The 20962-nt window shown below is 53.3% G+C and overlaps 1 protein-coding gene across 4 annotated transcripts; it reads left to right on the forward strand.

Moving 5' to 3' along the window:
* The first annotated feature begins 1846 nt into the window (after positions 1-1846).
* Positions 1847-20788, forward strand: WRAP73 (WD repeat containing, antisense to TP73). 4 transcript variants are annotated; one of them, XM_002811582.5, is made up of 12 exons: positions 1847-2189; positions 4537-4689; positions 5328-5444; positions 12865-12937; positions 14615-14718; positions 15527-15613; positions 16264-16398; positions 16484-16561; positions 18072-18177; positions 19213-19338; positions 19884-20075; positions 20438-20788. In XM_002811582.5, exons 1-12 carry the CDS (start codon positions 2121-2123, stop codon positions 20578-20580), a joined length of 1383 nt encoding a protein of 460 aa, XP_002811628.2. In that variant the 5' UTR covers positions 1847-2120; the 3' UTR covers positions 20581-20788. The 4 variants fall into 4 exon arrangements, with proteins under 4 accessions (XP_002811628.2, XP_009234035.2, XP_054398485.1 ...); XM_009235760.4 differs by having other exon boundaries at positions 2012-2189; positions 19234-19338; XM_054542510.2 differs by lacking the exon at positions 1847-2189 and having other exon boundaries at positions 4557-5227.
* Positions 20789-20962: the final 174 nt, after the last annotated feature.

Here is a 20962-nt window from a genome sequence, read left to right on the forward strand (position 1 = left end):
TTCCCCCGGACTCCCTGCTGTCCCCCAGACGGCCCATCTTTCCCGACACCCGGGTCTCTCCCGGCCGCCACCACTAGCGCTGGGCCCCTCGGCGCGCGGGGCACTTGGAATCCAAGGGGCAGGGGATGTGGCCGGCCGGGAACAGGGGTGAGGTGCGGGGAATAGGGGTGAGGGGCGCCGCCCCAGGCCTGGGAGGAGGGGAACGGCTGCTTTCCGCCAAGCGGGGCTTGCCACCCACTCCTCCTGTGGAGCCGCGGTCCCGCCCGGCAGAGGAGCCCGCGGAGAGCCTCTGGGGGCTGCTCTCCCAACCCCAGCCGGAGTTTGGGCCCCACGTCCTTCCAGGGGTCACTCAGGACGCGAACACTCCCGGGCGACGGCCAGCACCCTGCTCCCTCCCCCGGCCGCCGCCTGTGGACTCGGGCTCTGGATCCCGTTCGGTGTTTGGAAGGAGCTCGCGGGCGTCGGTGCGCTTGGAGTTGCTCTCTGCGCGCACCAGACCTGCGCTAGGTTAGGCCTAGGCTCTCTACCGGCCGGCGACACCCGCCGCCCCGCCCGCCTGCTCCTCCTAGGCCATCGGGGCTTCCAGGGCCCTCGACCACGTACACCAGGCCCTGGCTAGGGGACCGGACATGCTGGGCGAGTTCCGAGCGGCTCTCAGTGGCGGCGCTGCTTATGGTCTGATGCTTATGGGGCCCGTGATCTGGCTCCGAACCGATGTCCTCTGCCCATGGTGAACCCCACGTCTTGGAAGGTCGCGTCAGTGAAGCCCGTGGCGTCGCGAGCGAGCCGGGCTGGCGCAGACTGGGTTCTCTGGCCGCAGCGGGTCCATGCCTGACGGGGAGGGTCCGGCTGACTTTTGCACATCTTTATGGCTCGCCCACTGTTTGCTGGGCGCACGGAGTGGGGACCCAAAGACTAATCCCATGCAGGGGTTTGGGTCTAGTTTTGGCAACAGAAAAGGCCGGCACCGCCGGAGTAAGACGCGCGCGTACCACCATCCATTCGGCCGGGGAGGTTGGGGCGTCCGCAGGGAGCAGACCCGAGGCTGGGCGCCCGGAGGTACAAGCAGGACCCTGGCCGGCTCTCAGTTCCCAGAACCCAGGGCCAGGCGGGGATGTCAGGGTCTGCGCGATCTGGGGGGCCCTAGAGGCGCCGGCGGGGCCTGGCGCGGACTACTAGTGGCCTGCGGGAGCCAGGGGTGGAGGGGCCGCTGTCTAGGGAAGAGGACCGGGGTCCGGAGTCGGGGAGAGAACGAGGCACGCCCCTGATCCTGCGAAACCTGCGGACCGAGCGCCCGCGCAGGAGCTCGCTCCCTCTGGGCCGCCAGGTCCCGGACCCGCACGATTCTTCGCCCGGTGCCAGCCCAGATGCGCGCGGCTGATGAACGGGCGGTGCCCGCGATCCACGCGCTCGCTCTGCCCAGTCAGCGGCAAATTCGTTCTCTCCTTGATCTCAGTGGCACCGGAGCGTGAGGCAAGGGCCAGGCGGCAGGTAGGGGGGTCGGACTCAGCAAAAGCAAACAAAACCCCAAGCAAACGAAATAAATACTTATGCATTACGTACATGATATATGTGCGACAGACACCGTATTACTTATTAAAGATATATTCGTAGGCAAACATATATTTACATGTAAACATACATTTACGTATAAATATAAATATATATGCATGTGTATACACACGCAGACACACAGGTCGCCCAATTAAATTTGAATTTCAGATTAGCGAGTAATTTTTCCGTATTAGCATGTCCCGTGCAATATTTGGGAATATACTTATAACTAGATTTGTTGTGAATCTGAAATTCAAATTTTACTATGCTTTCTACATTTTTATCAGCAGCCCTAGCTGGAGGTGCTCAAAGGCCTTTGAGGTGAAGTTCTCGGGTCGGAAATCCCTGGTCGGAAGAAACGTGGGCGTTTCCTTTAAAGCCCTGCGGTACAAGAACTACAAGCCCCACAATGCCGCGCGGCCGCCGGCGGCGCTGATAGGCTGCAGTTCACTTCCTCCTTCTGACTTCCGACCTCGGAGGCCGGCGTCGGCGGTTGCAGACAGCTGCGCGCCCAGGGGTCCCGCGGGTTTTCGGGCGCAGGGTGGCGCCCGCGGCAGGCGGCGGCCATGAACTTCTCCGAGGTGTTCAAGCTCTCCAGCTTACTCTGCAAGTTCTCCCCGGACGGCAAGTACCTGGTGAGCGGCGGGGACCTGGGCCACGGGCAGGACATCCTCGGTGCCAGCGTCCCCGGCGGGCAGGGCCGGGGGCGGCCGCGTGGCCCAGGGGTGGAGGCAGCTTGGGGATCCTGCAGGTGCGGTACCCGGACAGGTGCGGGGCCCGGGCAGGTATCCGGGGCAGGTGCAGGGCCTGAGCAAGTGCCCCAGACAGGTGCGGGACCCAGGAAGATAGCCTAGACAGGTGGAGGGCCCGGGGAGGTGCCCCAAGCAGGTGCGGGGCCCAGGCAGGTACCCCAAGCAGGTATGGGGGCCGGACAGGTGCAGGACCCCGGCAGGTGCCCGGGCAGGTGCGGGACCCAGGAAGATACCCTAGACAGTTGGGGGGTCTGGGGAGGTGCCCTTGTAAAGGTGGGTATCGGCAGTGCCGACTGCACACAGGTGAGGGTATAGGAGATGTCGGCTCTTTGTTGTTATTTTGTCACAAAAGGCAAATTGATCATTCTGTTGCCTGTAAACTGGTAAGTGGTGTGGCTACTTTGTCATCTCTACATCTCCTCTAATTCTCTTCTCCTCTACCACATGCCGAATAAATGATTTAAATACTAGTATTCTATCCCCACGTAAGGAAATAGTTGTCCTCATGGCTGGGATTTGAGGTCTTCGTTCCATGGGTGGCAGAAAGGTGCTTAAATCACAGAGCTATAACTTTAAGCTTCAAAACATACAGTGTATGTGCCTGGATGCCTAGTAGTGTATATCCTCAGAAGAGAGGGATAACCTGGATGCCTAGTACGTATGTCCTCAGAAGAGGGGGACAATTGGCATTGGAAAGCCACTAAGAAGAAACATGCCTCCTAAAAAGTGGGCTTCATTTTCCTTATCCACCACCTCTACTAACTGACTGATGTGTCATGATGCTTTTTCAGGTTTTGCCTCTCCTGACATTCCTGTGCTCTGTCTAGCTTTTGAGAGTTTAACTCTCAAATTACGTTTTTTACCTCTTCAGGGAGGTTTTATTCCAAATCACATAAAACAGCATCAGCTACAAAACAGAAAACCTCATTAGTTTAAATGGCATCTCAGCCTTGGTATATTTTTCAATGTACCCCCCTCCTCAATTAAATGAGAGGTTTGTTTTTTGTTTTTACCATTTATGAAAATTTCAGTGAATTATAAGGAGAAAGATTACATCTGCTTGCCTAACTTGGGTGTTTTTTCCGGCTTGTACACTCTGGTCAAAATACCCTGAAACACTTGGTAATGATCTGTTACTGGAATCATCTTCTTGAAAGCCCTGAGGACTGGGGAGAGCAGGTCCATGTTTCTAGTTTTCATATCTTGCAGTAGAGTTTATATGGTTCCTCAAGGTGTTGATAAAAATATTCCATTTCATAAGGAATTCACTGTAACTGATCACAGTTTTCAAAGCTACAGTGTGAGAAAGTAAGTGCTGCGGTAGCTCCTTGTTCCAATCTGCAGTCACCCACCCGTCTCTCTTTTTTCCCATGGAAAACTAATGTGGCTTTCTTTTTTGATATCAGTTCATAAAACACAAACTACTTTGACCTTGATAAGTAAAACTAACGAAGCAGTTAACATTTAAACATCAGTTCTTGATCTTTAAACTGTAGTATAATATACATTCAGCTGGTGAGTACTCAGGCATTATTTATACTTGAAATTGTTTGCTTGGATAGGGACATAATGAACAACTATGGACAAGAAGAAACTATCTTTAAGAAAATAGTACTAACACTTAAACATTTCCTGTTTCATGTTAGGAATAGGTTAATGGAGATAAATGAGCATTTGTGAAGCATCTTTACGTGTGCAGAAGTGAAAACCTGTCTTTTGATCTTCTGTTGTTTTGGCTCTGAGTTCGGCACTGCATAAGAAGATTGATGCGTTCCTTGCCATTTTCGTTGTCATCTGTGAAGCGTCAATTCTTACCCTTTATAAATTTGAGGAAATTGTCCAAAAGTGTTTATAAAACTAGGAGAGGATTTTGGTTATTAGTTCACAGAAGAGCTTTCTCCCAATGCTACTTCCCATTTAAGTTTAGTTTTTAATATACAGATAAGAAGGGACTTAAAAATGTCTTAAAGCTTTAAGTAGCGAGTTAAAACATACTTTTATACTTTACAATAGAGTATAGCAATTTTAAAACCTGGCTTGTATATTTCAACATTACCCTTGTATGAACTGAACTGATCTTTAGGGGCTGGGGATGTCACTGGTGATCTAGACGTGAAACTTCTGGCAGGAGAGAAGGCCACAGTCACCGAAGGCCAGGGCAGTAGCGTTCCGAAGGCCCCCCTCTTTTGGAGTGGAGAATGTCAGGTGCTTGCTTTCTCATATTTTTTAGGCTTCCTGTGTCCAGTACCGGTTAGTGGTCCGGGATGTGAACACCCTTCAGATCCTTCAGCTGTACACGTGCCTAGACCAGATCCAGCACATCGAGTGGTCGGCAGACTCACTCTTCATCCTGTGCGCCATGTACAAGCGAGGGCTGGTGCAGGTATGTGCTGCCGCGTCGCTTAGAATCTGGACACCTTCCGAGGGCCACTGGGAAGGAGGGGTTTTGTTCTGTGCCTTTCTAGTTTGAAAAAAAAGTCCGTGCAGCTCAAAGCCAGTTTTCTTTTGAAATTATAATGTTCTCTAAAGTTTAAGAACATTTAAACTAAGGAAACGCTAACGTAGTCTTAATTTCTAAGCAATATAGTTGAGAAACGGAGGTGTTGACAGCAATCTAGCCACTCGGATGTGGTGTGTTTCAGGAAGTCCTAAGAAGTCATGTTTTCTTATGTGTCCAAAGCTTAACTAAATGAAGTCTTAGGAATGACAACGTGAATAAACCGTTTTAAAACCACAACGAAGTGAAATCACCAAGAAGCGTGGCTTACTTTTACAGTGGAATCCAGCACCAGCCCTTCATCATGAAAGGTTCTAAAAAGACACCCTGTGAGATCGGGTCTCCGTTGGTTTTAAGGGAGTTGTCTCTCGGCGAGGCCTCGCTGTTGACTGCTGATGAGTTTGAAGACACCCTGTACGGTCAGGTCTCTGCTGCTTTTAAGCGAGCTGTCTCTCGGCGAGGCCTCGCTGTCTCTCGGTGCTGATGGGTTTGCACTTGGGTGTTTCTTTCTTCTCTCAATCCAGGTCTGGTCTTTAGAGCAGCCCGAATGGCACTGCAAAATAGACGAGGGCTCAGCCGGGCTGGTGGCCTCATGCTGGAGCCCGGACGGGCGCCACATTCTGAACACCACGGAATTCCATGTAAGTATCAGCCCCAAGACACCTTATTGGCCATGTGATCCTGTCCTCTGCTCCCGAAACAGCTGGGGAGTGTGAGGGGGTGTGTTTGGAGTGTGCTCGTCTCCCCTTATCTTCAGGGGATGCATTCTAAGACCACCAGGGGATTCAGATCGTACCAAACCCCGTATTTCCTGTGTTTTTTCCTCTACAGCATACCCGTGATACATTTAACGTATAAATTAGATACAGTAAGGGATTAGCAACAATAATAGGATAGAACAAGGATAACAATATACTGTTTATAATTGCATGGATAGAAGATTTGGTCTTACTGAAGATCTTAGCAACAACCTCAGCATAGGATTTTTTCTTTCCTTGTTGCATCAAGAACTTTCAGCTTGTCATTTAAATGAAGCACTTTGCGGCTTCTCTTTGGCGTATCCAGATTGCGAGCACCACTGCCCGTACTTTGGGCTGCTATTGAGTCAGATAAGGGTGTCGTGAACACAGGCACTGTCTGCTGCCCTGGGTGTGATGACTGAGGTGGCTCCTGAGTGGCTGATAGATTGGCGGGGTTGGAGGGGAGCGGGGGAGCGTATATAGTGGTGTGTATATTTTAGGTCAGAACATTATAAACCACTAAGTATTATTGTCTGATCTTTTGTCCAGTTTTGAAGAAAAAACATTTTACAAATCTTAATTTAGATTTTTTAGGATTTCGGCAGTGCCTTTAATTCAGCGATAGGAAGTGCGCTGTGATATGAGCCGGCTCACACCTTTCCTTCAGGAGCCTGGTCGGGGCGGGGTGGCTCGGGGTGGTCGGCAGCCGCCCATTCACCTGCTGTAGGTACCGCACAACAGCCTCCGTGCTGAGCTCAGTGCGGAGGGGAATGTTGACATCCGAGAATAAATCAGAGGGAGACTCTGCATTTTAAGTTAAAATTGGGCATATGTCAAGTGTTTAGATACCAGGTCTTTGGTGTCCGCAGTGTCTTTTTAAGATACAGAAAAATGCATCCTTTAATAATGTGCTTTTCTGATGGAGTTGGATCCCAGTGTTTGGGCCCAAGTCCACTGAGTGCTCATAGTTGTCTGGGCTGCTGGCTGCACCTCGGCCACCCGCCCATCCCGCTGCGCCGCGCGCACCACGCGGCACCCGCCCATCCCGCTGCGCCGCGCGCACCACGCGGCCACCCGCCCATCCCGCTGCGCCGCGCGCACCACGCGGCCACCCGCCCATCCCGCTGCGCCGCGCGCACCACGCGGCCACCCGCCCATCCCGCTGCGCCGCGCGCACCACGCGGCCACCCGCCCATCCCGCTGCGCCGCGCGCACCACGCGGCCACCCGCCCATCCCGCTGCGCCGCGCGCACCACGCGGCCACCCGCCCATCCCGCTGCGCCGCGCGCACCACGCGGCCACCCGCCCATCCTGCTGCGCCGTGCGCACCACGTAGATGATGGCACCTGGGAGGATTTCGCCCAGCGTGTGGCTGCAGATGCTCTGTAGGGTTTCATTCGGCTTTTTTCGAGCTGGCATCGGCTGGGATTAAGTTTTATCCAGCCATCAGGGTTGCTGAGTCAACTGTTTCAGATGGCTGGATGGCTTTACATATTTTTCAGTTTCAATTTTAAAAAATACTCTAAATCTAATGTCTGCTATTATGGGCTGTCAGAGAATAAGACAGGAAACAAAGGCCCACCAGTGTCTCCGTACTATGTATTGACATTAGAAGGCACTTTCGGCCTGAGTGTTTCGGAGAGGATAATTTGAGCTTTTCACGCAGCCGTGTCTAACAGTCTTCAGGTCTGTAATGCTTTGGGCCCAAATCTGCCCTTGAGAAGGGCTCATGTCATGGGGTCAGCCTTGTTGTATTATCTTATTAAATGGCCCAGAAGGAAAACTACCATCTATAGAGTTTAGAAACCTTAAAAGATTAAAAGATTAGAAACCTTAAAACCTTAAAAGATTAAAGCCTGGTTTTGTTGAGCATCCCATGTCACACACACCAATATTGAAAACACCTTTGCTACAGAACAAACTGATTTTTCATAGAGTACATTCAGATGACATTGTTCAACCTAAGACTAAGGTCATGACCACTTTGCTGATGGCCTTAGAGGAAACGTTAAGACCAGGTGGTGGACGAGGACCGGTAACCTCATGGCATGGGGCATCTTGACCAAGATGTCAAAATGTGTTTCCAACTTTGCATGCGAACTTAAATGGTTGCAGTGAGGAAACAAAACCGGAATTCCAGACGTGCTGGCCAGGAAGTGAGCTGCGGGCACCATCCATCAGTCTCATTCACAAGAGCGAGGACCAGGCCCGTTCAAGGATTAGCGGGGCCACTGGATCCCCTTCCGAAGCACCACCCCATGTCCGGGGTTTAGCGGGGCCACTGGGTCCCCTTCCGAAGGCACCACCCCATGTCCGGGGCTTAGCGGAGCCACTGGGTCCCCTTCCGAAGGCACCACCTCATGTCCGGGGCTTAGCGGGGCCACTGGGTCCCCTTCCGAAGGTGCAACCCCATGTCCGGGGCTTAGCGGGGCCACTGGGTCCCCTTCCGAAGGCGCAACCCCATGTATGGGGCTTAGCAGGGCCACTGGGTCCACTTGCGAAGGCACCACCCCACGTGAGGGTGCTGTGGAGCATAAGAGACGTCCCTACCTCTTGCATTTTAACGTGAAAAGGCAAGCTTGTGCCCTTTAGACGAGGTTCAGTGAGTCATCAAAAGCGGCTCACCCCTAGGCCTGCAGCGGAACACTGCCACGCTTTCAGAGCCCTTCTCTTCCTCGTAGCAATGCCCTCCCCACCCGAGGGCACCTTTGCCCCACGTCTTGCGTGAATCACATCCTCACTGTTCTTGAGTCTCACTGTATAGATGTGTCTAAACACCACATTGTTTGGTGTGCAGTGTAAAGTTGATTTATAGGGGCTTGTACTTTGCAGTCTCTGCTGTTGCTTTTCCCCGTCACTGCTTTTAGACTCCTCCGTGTTGACAGGCATCGCTGGGCCTTCCCTCCCTCGTGAGGAACGTCATTCAGTCCTCGCCTGCTGGACGTGTGCGTCGCCACGGACTGTGTGGCTGTGAATGTGTTGTCCACGTCTCCTGGGCACATATCCAGAGAGCCTCTCTAGGAGAGCCTTGCTTGGCTGTAGCAGATGGAGAGGTTTCATTTGCCAAGGCTTTTGTGGCAGGATTACAATGATTCCATCCAGGCGACTAAACGATACTGCAGTTTGGATTTAGTTTGCGTTTCCCTAATTCTTGGTGAGGTTGAGTGCTTTCCTATCTTGTTTCATTACCCACAGACGCTCACACACATATGCTCACACACATGCTCACACTAATGCTCACACACATGCTCACACTAATGCTCACACTGACGCTCACACATGTTCACACACATGCTCACACACATGCTCTCACACACATGCTCACACATGCTCTCACACATGCTCACACATGCTCACACACATGCTCACACATGCTCACACACACTAATGCTCACACATGCTCACACACGCTCATACATGCTCACACACTCCCACACGCTCACACACTCACATGCTCACACGCTCACACACGCTCACACATGCTCACATACGCTCACACACATGCTCACACACACACGCTTACACACGCTCACACACATGCTCACACATGCTCACACACACACACACGCTCCATTTAAATGAAGCAGGTTCACGTGGTGGGGCACGGTGTGGGGTCTGAATCCATTTCTACCTTTTCCCAGCAGTTTTTTTTTTTTTGAGATGGAGTTTTGCTCTTGTCCGCCAGGCTGGAGTGCAATGGTGCGATCCAGGCTCACCGCAACCTCCGCCTCCCGGGTTCAAGCGATTTTCCTGCCTCAGCCTCCCGAGTAGCTGGGATTACAGGCATGCGCCACCACGCCCGGCTAATTTTGTATTTTTAGTAGAGATGGGGTTTCTCATGTTGGTCAGGCTGGTCTCGAACTCTCGACCTCAGTTGATCTGCCTGCCTCGGCCTCCCAAAGTGCTGGGATTACAGGTGTGAGCCACCGTGCCCAGCTCCCAGCAGCATTTATTTAGAAGACTATCTTCACCAGCTATAGCAGGAACTCAATTCCATTATACCTGCAGGATCGTTTCTGGTTTCCATTCCGGTCCACTGTTGGTCCATGTATGTGCCAGCACCACACTGTCTACATTATTGAGGTTCTATAGTATGTTTGAATATCTGATAGGACTGATTCCTCTTCACTGCTCTTGTAGTCTGTCAGATTTTTTAAAAACAATTTTTTTGTAGAGTTGGGGTCTCCCTTTGTTTCCCAGGCTGGTCTTGAGCTCCTAAACTCAAACAATCCTTCCTTTCCAGCCTCCTGTATAGCTGGTATTACAGGTGCACAACAGTGCGCCCGGCTCTGCCAGATTTTTAAATGTATTTTTGAGACTTTGTTGTTAGCTGCATACAAACTTTTAACTGTTTGTAAACAAATTTCCTAGTGAAGCAGTTTTCATGATTTCGCAGTGGCCCAGGCCTTTTGTTGTAAAGTATTCCTCTTTATGTCTCACGGTTCTTTTTGTTTCAGAGTCTGATTTATCCCGTACGAATGCGGCAGTGCCACCTTTCTCTTGGTTAGGATTTTCTTGATATGTCTTTTTCTATCCTTTTACCTTCTACATTTCTGCATCCTTAAACTTGAGTGTGTGTGTTGTAAATAGTCTATAGTTAGCTTTAAAAATATATGCAGACTGAAAACTTTTTCTTATATCTGAATAAAGGCAATTAAAACAATTTATAAGCAATAGAATTCACCCACTTTAAGAGTACAGTTGAGTGAGTCACTTTGCACGTAGTTGCCACCACGATCAGGACCAAGACTGTTCACTCCAAGGTACGGGGCTCCTCGTGCCCCTTGTGCTCAGTCCGTCTCCCACCTGTGTCCGGCAGCCGGTGCCTGCTGCGGGGCGAGCAGCGCGGCCTCCTCGGAATCCCATCTGCAGAGAGCCATGGTGCGTGGAGCTGTGCGTCTGCTTCCTTTAGCCTGGCATCTTGCTGGTTTTGAGTGTGCTGGGTTGTGGCATGGATCGGTGGCCCGTTCCTCCATCTTGAGAGTGCTGGGTCATGGCGTGGAGAGAGTGCTGAGTCGTGTCATGGATCAGTGGCCTGTTCCTCCCATCTTGAGCGTGCTGGGTCATGGCCTGGATCCGTGGCCTATTCCTCTCACCCTGAGCGTGCTGAGTTGTGGTGTGGATCAGTGGCCCGTTCCTTCCGTCGTCAGCACACTGGGTCGTAGCATGGGTCAGCGGCCCCTTCCTTCCCTCCTGAGTGCTCTGGGTCATGTGGATCCCTCTGGTCCTTTCTTCCTGCTGCTGAGTGCCGTGGAGCCCATCCCACGGGTCTCCTCTGCTGGCTTCTCCAGTGGTCAGTGGAAGGTAACAGTGCTGATGAAGGTGTATATTTAACTACCTTTTTGTCTTATTGGGTTTTTAAAAGTTGCAAACAGTTATCTTTTAAAGGTTTTTGTTCCTTTATTTTTGTGAGATGAAGGTAAAAATCAGGCTTAAAGTTCTCCGTGTGTTTCCTAAGATGTGCCTGAGCGGGGAGCCTCGGCCAGGCGCACCCCACAGGGATGCAGGGCCACAGGTGGGAGATGTGCTTTTCTCCTGTGACTCTGCAGTAGGCTCTGGAGGGCGGGTCTCTGCCCTGGGTGGCACAAGGACGCTCCTGATGCTGAGAGCCTCAGGCGCTCCACCCCGCCCTGCTGATGCTGAGAGCCTCGGGGGCTCCACCCCGCCCTGCTGATGCTGAGAGCCTCGGGGGCTCCACCCCGCCCTGCTGATACTGAGAGGCTTGGGCAAGGTTTCAGCCTCAGACAGGCTGGTGGGAAGTATCCTCGCTCAGGCCTCAGCGCCCTCCTTGGCCTCAGCTTGCGGAGCTGTTAGAGGAGCAAGTGCTCTGTCCAGCTGGAGTTCCGAGGCATGGTTCCCCAGAACAGCCAGTGTGTTTCAGGTTCAGCATCAGCACAGGAGCCCTGCCCTGTGGTCCCCAGAACAGCGAGTGTGTTTCAGGTTCAGCATCAGCACAGGAGCCCTGCCCTGTGGTCCTCAGAACAGCTAGTGTGTTTTGGGTTCAGCATCAGCACAGGAGCCCTTCTGTGCTGCCACGGTGACCCCTGGATCTCGTCGATCCACTACGTGTGTGTTCAGGACTTCCCTCCTGAACGCTGTGTATGTTGTTTGGAGACACAATTACAGACATCAGATTTTCTTTTCTCTTGTAAGAAGAGATGATGCGTAGACATTTAAATTAAATCATTTGTTAATATCCTATACTGAAAACGTGGCAGCGTTTGCAGGAGTGACACTGTGGACATGCAGTGCTCCACACGCTGCGGCTCCACTTACGCTGCTGGAGGCGGTCCCCCACCCCGGGCCTCATCCTCAGCGAGGACCCCTGCCTGACACACACGGAGCTGGCAGTCAGCACCCCACCCCACATGGAGCCGCGCACCCTATGTCCCCACACACGGAGCTGGCAGTCAGCACCCCACCCCACACGGAGCTGCGCAGCCCTGTCCCCGCACCTTGTGTCCCTGCACCTGGGCCACATTTCAGTTAACTACCAGATTCATCAGTGGGCCGGGTATGTGGGAAGCAAGATGATTCCCTGGTAGGCTCCACAGGGTCTTAGTGGGAAATGCAGGTGGAGGGACGCAGCAGCCCTGGAAGTACCGCGGCGTTGCCACGGGGAGGGCCAGACCACCCACTGCGCTGCCTCTCCCTCAGCAGGCACGCCCTCGTCGACCTGGTTAGGAAATAATCTTTTGGCCTCACTGTGCCAGCCTAGTCAGCTCTCAGCTCCCTGAGTCAGGAAAAGGGGTGGAAAAGTGAACAGTCCAGCAGCGCATGTTCTAGAACTCTCTGCAGATGCAGCCAGGCCAGCGAGCACACGCAGGAGGCGGGCGGCCACCTTCTTGGGTGTTGAGTGGCTGCTCCTGCCTCAGGGCTGCAGATGCAGGCTCACAGCCCCCTGGTGAGCCCCGGAGTGGCTGCATCCAATCTCCAGATCCTCTGTCTTCCCATAAAGGAGACTGAACCCGTGGTGGTTTCTAGATCAAGATTTTTCTCTAAGTAACTCAGGGTTATTATAACATGCAACCTGTGATCACTTTGAAAAAGCTAATGAAAATGCACTTAGATTTAACTTTGTGTCACTCAGTATTGTTATAAAACAACAACAACAGAAAACCAAGAACGCTAAATTTACCGTAACCACAGTAAAATACGCATTTGAATATTCTGGTAGGAGGGCAGGCATCCCCCAGGTCCTGATAGATCCACTCCAGCAGTCAGGCCTGTGCTTGGGGACGCGTGGGCGGGTTGAGGATTGAGACGGTCTCTGATGATGCTAAAGAAGTGTTTCCTTTCTCTTTCCCCTTTCCCCCAACAGCTGCGGATAACCGTCTGGTCCTTGTGCACAAAATCCGTATCTTACATCAAATACCCAAAAGCTTGTCTGCAGGGTGAGTCAGTCGGAGCTACGCAAAAGCCATTTCTTTGCAGCTGTTTGACTTTTTTGTCACGGGAAGTTTCAAAGAGGCAGAAGGAGCTTCAACAGCATATCAACACATAGCCAACCTTTTTTTCCTCTATACCCACCCCACCCCCTTGGGCTCTTTTAAAGTAGACCTTAGGTCTCCTCATACTTCATCTGTAAATATTTCCATATGTGTCTCAAAAAGGCAAGAGTCCCCTTTTAAAACATGACCACAGTGACTCAAGACAATGTGGCCTAAGGCGTGGAAGAACAGTGGCGTTGATGCCGGTCCCCTTGACCTTGGTGCTGAGCTGGGTGTTCAGACCCCTTCCAGCCGATGCCTGTCCAGAGGCCCACCTCAGGCATCCAGTTCTGAGCTTTCTCTCTTCTGTGGACTAAATATGATGTCTGCGAAAGGGGGAGGTCTTGCCCGTCATCTCTGGGCATCCCAGAGGGTTACGTGACCAGTGTCCCTTCCTCGTGGAAGCCTGTGAGCCATCTGGAAGAAGGGGGCCAGCGCAGGATGGCCCACCACCAGCGCGTCTAACTGGACTGTGCAGAGCTAGTGGGAGGTGCCACTCCTGGGTCCTGGACGACACCGCACTGTCTTTCGCGGAATGAAACACACACAGTTGGAATGATGCTTTCATTTTTCTCTGTTGCTGCCAGCGGTTTGGAAATTGCATTTGAATGCAATGCGATCACACTCTTATTTTTTATTCTTATAGTTGGAATATTAGTGTCCCTCCAGATGAGATACATATCTCTTGATAGGAGTGGACACCATGGTTTCGTCATTTGAGGTATTCTCTTCACTCATGAATGATGAATTCTGGCCTAGGGCTTTTTAAGCTAATACAGAACTGGAAAATAAGAGTTTAACATTTTCAACTAAAGTTTCTTCCACATTTTCATCTTATTATTACTTTTTTCAGACAGGGTCTTGCTCTGTCACCCAGGCTGGAGTGCAGTGACACGATCACAGCTCAGTGCAGCCTCGACCTCCTGGGCTTAAGTGATCCTCTCACCTCAGCCTCCTGAGTAGCTGGGACTACAGGCACACACCACCACACCTGGCTGATATTTTGTAGAGACGGGGTTTCACCAAGTTGTCCGGGCTCCTTTCGAACTCCTAGGCTCAAGCGATTCACCTGCTTCAGCCTCCCAAAGTGCCAGGATTACAGGCGTGAGCCACCATGCCTGGCCACACATTTTCATCTTCAGTTTACTTCTTCCAAATAATTAAATTCAAAGGTAAAATAAACATGGTAGGAACCAGCCGCCTTTTGCCTAGCTGGAGATAGCCCTGGGTGTCCCGCAGCTTAGACATGGGGGAACTCGAAGGCCTGTGTTTCTCACTCATATTTGTGATTAATCAGAGGTAACGTCACTTGGTATTTTTGACAGAGCCTTGCAAACCGGCTCCTGTGTGTGTACAGCCCTCCCCCACCACACACTGTGTTGTGAGGGGTGAAGCCACAGTGCCTCGGATTTCTCCTCTGCGCTAGAATGTTCTCATCTGTCTGAGGAGCAGTGCTCGGTGTGCCATTTCCCTTTTCACCTCTGCTTTCTTTTCCTCCTCCGTCCTGGGGAATTACTACTGTGCTTTCTCTTGCTTGATTTTGTGGCCGCTTGATTTCAGTGCATTTGCCTCTTCCTGCAGGAATCACCTTCACCAGGGATGGCCGCTACATGGCGCTGGCAGAACGGCGCGACTGCAAAGATTACGTGAGCATCTTCGTCTGCAGTGATTGGCAGCTCCTGCGGGTAAGGCGTCCCCCAGGCTGGAATAAAGTTGTCCTGCTGAATGCGGAGGGATCGAGTGAAGTAGATCCTTCTCCGGATTCCAGGGGATCTTTGGTAGGATATGGAGCAAGGTAATGTTGTATTAACAAAGGGCAGGTGCGCTGTGAATCACTTCCAGTGGCACCCGGTTGTGTGTTCAGGAGACTTGGTGAAAAGGACGTATGCCCAGGTGTTTTAAAAGTGAATATGCTGTCACATTTGAGCCCTTTTCCTTGTCCTGTGCGATGGTGTTTGCGCATGTGTGTGCCACATCGGGAGTGGGGGGGACGTGGAAGTTCACCTTGACTGAGGGCTGCGTTAGGCAGGGCGCCCTGCCAGGTGCCCAGGCACAGAGGGCACTGTTCCCACAGCAGACATGTGAACACGATTCCAGCACAATCCATCGTTAAGGTAGAGCAACCTCTAGAATGCTGTCAGAGCACAGAACCCGGGATCCAGGCAGTGCTCTGGAAGGGACTTGTCTGAGCTGGGTCTAAAGGAGTGAGCCTTGCCAGGCAAGGAAAGGTGAGGGGGGAGAGTGCACATGAGTGCAGGTGCGGGGAGACCAAGCCGCCCTCGTGGGCTGGCCAGGCAGTGACGCTGGCACCTGTGGGGTACAGCCCCAGCAGCAGCTCTACAGGGATTTCATGCATTTCCAGGATAGAGCTGTTGAGATTTTGTCAATTTCTATATAAGGAAATTAAGTGCGTTAAGAACATCAGTTATAAATGCAATTATTTATTTACGAAAATATTTTCCAAATTTAATGTTTCCCCCCTTCCTTTGGAAGCATTTTGATACGGACACCCAGGATCTCACAGGGATTGAGTGGGCCCCAAACGGCTGTGTGCTGGCAGTGTGGGACACCTGCTTGGAGGTATGAAGATGACCAGGTGACATGTTTGCTTTCGAGAGCTTTTCCCGGAATTTCACGCTTTCTGAATGCTGCAATATAGTTTGCTTTATCTTATTTCAGATAACATATTGAGCTTTGTTTTAAAAGACAGGGTCTTGCTCTGTCACCCAGGCTGGAGTGCAGTGGTGTGATCACGGCCCACTGCAGCCTCGACCTCCTGGGCTCAAGTGATCCTCCCACCTCAGCCTCCCAAGTAGCTGGGACCACAAGCGTGCACCACCATGCCCGGCTAATTTTTGTATTCTTTGTAGAGACGGGGTTTCACCATGTTGCCCAGACTGCTCTTGAACTTCTGTGTTCAAGTGATCTGCCAGCTTCGGCCTCCCAAAGTGCTGGGATTACAGGCGTGAGCCACAGTGCCCGGCCGAGTTGAACTTTTATCAGCGAGCCATTAGGTTGACCTCCCAATTTCCCCTTTTTCCTCATGCTCTCACTGCCTCTCCAGGGACTATCTCAGTTCTAGCTGGCAGTTCCAGCTTTTCCACGGCCATGCGGACAGTCCTGCCAGCTTTGTGCTATCTGCACCAATGTCACTCTGCAGCACCCGCGTCTGTGGCTTGTTCCTGGCGAATGGGATGTATTCATCATTAACTGAAATGTCTCGTCTGCAGTACAAGATTCTGCTGTACTCACTGGACGGCCGGTTGTTGTCTGCGTACAGCGCTTACGAGTGGTCCCTGGGCATCAAGTCTGTGGCCTGGAGCCCTAGCAGTCAGTTTCTGGCAGTTGGGAGCTACGATGGAAAGGTGGGAACCAGTGCAGGGCACTCAGGAAGTCCAGCCGCCCAGCCGGCCGGGCCCTGCCTCACCTGTGCGTGGCTTCCTTCCTCAGGTGCGCATCCTTAATCACGTGACTTGGAAAATGATCACGGAGTTTGGGCATCCTGCAACCATTAATAATCCCAAGATAGTAAGTCTGGAACACGTGTTTGTGCCTGAGCAGGCTGTTGGGGAGGGCGGTGGGAAACTGCTCCTTCACTTTGCTTTCTTGATTGTGGTTTATTATTTAACCGGGCGCTTCCCTCACCGTAAACTTGCTACTGTGACATTTCACGCGTCTGGCCCTGCCCTGGCCTTTGTTCTTCCTCCTCCACGCTGCCCAAAGGGTCTGAAGTGGGCCTCTGCCTGCCCTGTCCTCTGCTGCCGCCATCCCAGCCCGGGTGTCTCCTTCGTGGTCTGTCTGGATGCAGATCCCTGTGCTGTAGAGTGGCCAGGGTCTCCTGCCGCCAAACACTGAGCATCTGCTGTCGTGCCGGGCACTGTGCTCTGGGCTGCAGCCAGAGAAGAAGAGACAGACCCCTGCACTTGCAGAGTGCAGCTGGAGAGACAGGGAAGGGGCCGGAGAGCTGGGTGTCTCCACAGGGTGGCAGGGAGTGGCCACCAGCGAGGGATCGCAGGCACAGATGCTGCACCAGTGATCAGGGATTCGGGGAGGGAGCGTTCCGGGCCAAGGGAACAGGAAGTGCAAAGGCCCCAAGGAGTGGGCCACGCATCCATGTGTGCAGTGGGCACTGCGCTGGGAGCCAGCTGGGAGCCAGAGACAAATGCTGCCCTCCTGGTGTTGACCTGTAACCGACAGAGCTGAGTGAAAGGCGGTTTGGATTCGATGAAGAGGGCAGTGAGTGGCTGGGGCTGCGCGTGCCAGATCAGCCACTGCTGGGGATGCATCCTGGAGGGGTGTTTAAGTGAAGACCAGGAGGAGGAGCTGAGGAGCCGCGCAGTGTCTGGGCAGAAAGGGTGTTTCAGGCAGAGGGGCCTCCTGACGTGGCCAGTGGCTTGTGTGGCTGGAGGCCAGGGCATCTGGACCGATGAGCCAGAGCAGGGCTGGCCTCACAGGTCCTGAAGGTTTGCCTGCAATTCCTGCATTCTCCAAATCCCTTCGCCACACAGCAGCAGAGCATGCTTTAAAGGCACGAACCAGGCCAGGTGACTCCCTTACCTGGGGCTCTTCAGGGGCGCGGGGGCTGCCCGCCTTCCACTGAGCCTGGGCCGCTGTCCTTTGCTTGCCAGGCTCTCGGGCACAGATGCCCCCACCTCGGGTCTGTGTCTGCTGCTCCCAGGGCCTCTGCTGTGTTGGTGCAAGTGTTCTCTGTATCCCCTTATCACGGAGGGAAGGCTGAGCCCGCTCCCTTGCTGGATGATGGTGGCTGCAGTGGTCTCCCGTCTATAATCACAGGACACACATTTGCTGCCTGTGTCTCAAAGGGTGGGCTCCTCAGCAGGACACGAAAGAGGGTGGCTGGGTGATCTCAGCTCTCGGGACGGCGGGGTTCGTGTTTCCGTCTCTGCCGGTGGTAGCAGGACCAGCTGTCGTGGCAGGCATGCCTGTTGACCATGTGCCATCACGGGCATTTGCCACGTCCATCCTTGGCTTCCGGGTCCCTGTCCTGAGCCGTGCGTGGCCACGTTGTGTCTTTCAGGTGGTGTATAAGGAGGCCGAGAAGAGCCCGCAGCTGGGACTGGGCTGCCTCTCCTTCCCACCCCACCGGGCCGGGGCCGGCCCTCTCCCGAGCTCAGAGAGTAAATGTAAGTAGCACACGTGATGTCATTTGTTTTCCTTTTTTAATGCAAGATTCCTCGTTGTCCAGATAAACTTCGGATGTTCCTTATGTTTTTAAAAAAAAACTTTTTTCCTTTCCGTGCTTCCAGCCAGCGTTGCCCCTCAGCCTGTTGGCTGGAGGTTGACTGGGGTCTGAATTGCGCAGTGGGCCGTGAAGGTGCGGCTTCTGTTCCTGAATATGAGCCCTGGAGATCCGGATCTGACAGCGGGAGCTCCTAGGGGATGTTTTTCAAAGAAACACTTTTCTGTGGGTGGCGCTCAGAGTGGGTCTGGAGGCCGGCGGTGCTCCCGAGTGCTGTCTCCGGCTTGAGGCCCGGTTCTGATGCAGCCTCTTGACTCTGGGCGTTTCCTATGTGTCTGTTTTCTCATCGCCGAAATGGGCATAGTAAAAGCACCCACCCCACAGGGGCACGAGGGCATCTGAAGGTTGCAGGTAGAGGAAGCGGTGCCCCGAGTGCCGACGGGCCCACCCCGGGGCTCGGTGTGTGGCTCAGGATGCGGGTCAGGACAGGTGCAGCCTGGCACACAGGAGGCGCTCCCCAGGAGCCCGGGGGCGTCCTTGTTCCACAGCCCCTGCTTCTGCTGTGATGATGGTTCTTCCACAGCCAGAAAGTCTAAGGGTACGGATGCTGAGGTGGAAGGGATTGTGAACTCAGATGCTGGTAGTCGACAGAAAAGTGCCGAGGAGTTGGAGCTGCTGAGATTGCAGCTAGGACCTGTCCATGTCCCTCTCCAGTCAGCCCCTGGCACGTGGGGTCCACCCCCCACCTAGTCGGGCCTGGCAGGTGATGGTGCCACTCTCATCCGGGGCATTTGCGGGCAGGCCCCTTGCTGCAGCTGCCAGGCTTTGCTCAGCTCTTCCTGCCCTTGGGCCGCACTTTCCTCCTCTTTGAACAGAGAAGCTGGGTTCGCGATGCCCGACGCAGGCACAGCAGCCTCTCAGCTGTGTGCGTACTTCCCGAAAGGGTGACAGTGGCGTGTTCTTCCTGTTGGTGTTCTAGATGAGATCGCCTCTGTCCCAGTCTCCTTACAGACGCTGAAACCTGTTACCGACAGAGCAAACCCGAAAATCGGCATAGGAATGCTGGCATTTAGTCCTGACAGCTACTTCCTGGCGACAAGGAACGGTCAGTTGTGCTGACGCAGGTGTTGTCTCACCCCTTACTGTGTCCTATGGCCCCAGGTGTAGAAGTGACTAGAAAAGAAAATCAAGTTGGGGGTTTCCTACACATCACCTCCTTTCATGTTTCTGCAGTAGCCGAGGTGCTCACAGAAGCTCCTTGGAGGCGCTGGGCCTCTTGTCCTGCAGCAGCCGCAGGCCCGCACATGAGTCAGGAGGCCTCCACCCCACTCACTTGCTCCGCTCTGCTGAGTAGAAAGCAGGGCTGGGCACACTGCAGCCCGTCTTTTGTTAAGGGTTTCTCCATTTGTAAAGGGCTAAAAAAAAAAAAAAAAAACACCACCAAAGAAAGAAAGAAGGAAACACATTTGGGCCCCTTACAGCCCGTGATGGCCACCCTGGCCCTGGCCAGGAGCCCTGCAGGGCCCAGCTGAACCCAGACTGCAGGGTGGAGCCGCCCCACCCCACCAGTTCTTCCCCTCCCGTCCTGTGGTGTCAGCAGCAGAGCAGAGGGGCAGGGATGACACCGATGCCCCGTCCTTCCTTCCTCAGACAACATCCCCAATGCCGTCTGGGTCTGGGACATTCAGAAGCTGAGGCTGTTCGCGGTGCTCGAGCAGCTGTCCCCAGTGCGCGCGTTTCAGTGGGACCCGCAGCAGCCGCGGCTGGCCATCTGCACGGGAGGCAGCAGGCTCTACCTGTGGTCCCCAGCGGGCTGCATGTCGGTGCAGGTGCCTGGGGAAGGTAAGCACATCCCCGAGGCCACGGACATGGCAGCCTTGCTCTGTGCAGTCTGGCATCACACGGGCTGAACTGTTGGGGCTGAACTGTTGAAGCCCAGCTGCTGTCTCCAGCAGCACTCCAGGGAAACTGCCCTCAGAGTCTTTGCGTACACCTCAAGACTGACACACAAGGGACCTGCTGCCCTCAGCTTTATGGGCTAGAAGTAGCCTCTCCCTGACTTGAGGCAGCTCTGGGGCTCCACCCTGGCTCTGCCTATGTGGGTCACTCCAGGCACTGTGCTGGCCTGCAGGACAAGGGGGTGCCCATCCCCCAGAATCTGGGCCTCTCCCGCTGTAATCCTCTGGCCACCTGTCTCTCTCTAGGCGACTTTGCAGTGCTTTCTCTGTGCTGGCATTTAAGCGGAGACTCGATGGCCCTCCTCAGCAAGGATCACTTCTGCCTCTGCTTCCTGGAGACGGAGGCAGTGGTCGGCACAGCCTGCAGACAGCTGGGCGGCCACACGTAGCAGCGGTGCACTAACGTGTACAGAAACGGGGCTACTCTGTGTGTTTCCAGTGTGGGAAAAAACACAGCTTCACCAGGAGGTTCTCCATCTGTGGTGGTCCGGATTCAGTGATTGATTCTATTTTTCTATAGAAAAGCATTTTTGTAAATATGTATGGTATAACACTGTAGTTTTATTATTTAAAATAAATACTTGCTGATTCATACAACTGCTTCTCTTCTTGAAACGTTTAGTCACAGGCAGGTTTTCTAGGTTCGAGTTTCTGGTCAGTCTTAGGGAAGATGGACAGCCCTACAGTAACAGCCCCGGGTCACTGAGCTCCCGCCAGACACCCAGCCTGCTCCGGGTTTTCTATTTGGATGTGTTAGGACAACGAGGGGGC

The sequence above is a fragment of the Pongo abelii genome, chromosome 1 (genome assembly GCF_028885655.2).
Source record: "Pongo abelii isolate AG06213 chromosome 1, NHGRI_mPonAbe1-v2.0_pri, whole genome shotgun sequence".
NCBI lineage: Eukaryota > Metazoa > Chordata > Mammalia > Primates > Hominidae > Pongo > Pongo abelii.

Excerpts from the sequence above, each read along its gene's own strand:
- WRAP73 (XM_002811582.5), top strand. The coding sequence starts at position 2,121 with ATGAACTTCTCCGAGGTGTTCAAGCTCTCCAGCTTACTCTGCAAGTTC. Across the intron at positions 4,690-5,327 it reads ACAAGCGAGGGCTGGTGCAG|GTCTGGTCTTTAGAGCAGCC; the intron begins GTATGTGCTGCC and ends CTCTCAATCCAG. Across the intron at positions 16,562-18,071 it reads CCATTAATAATCCCAAGATA|GTGGTGTATAAGGAGGCCGA; the intron begins GTAAGTCTGGAA and ends TGTGTCTTTCAG.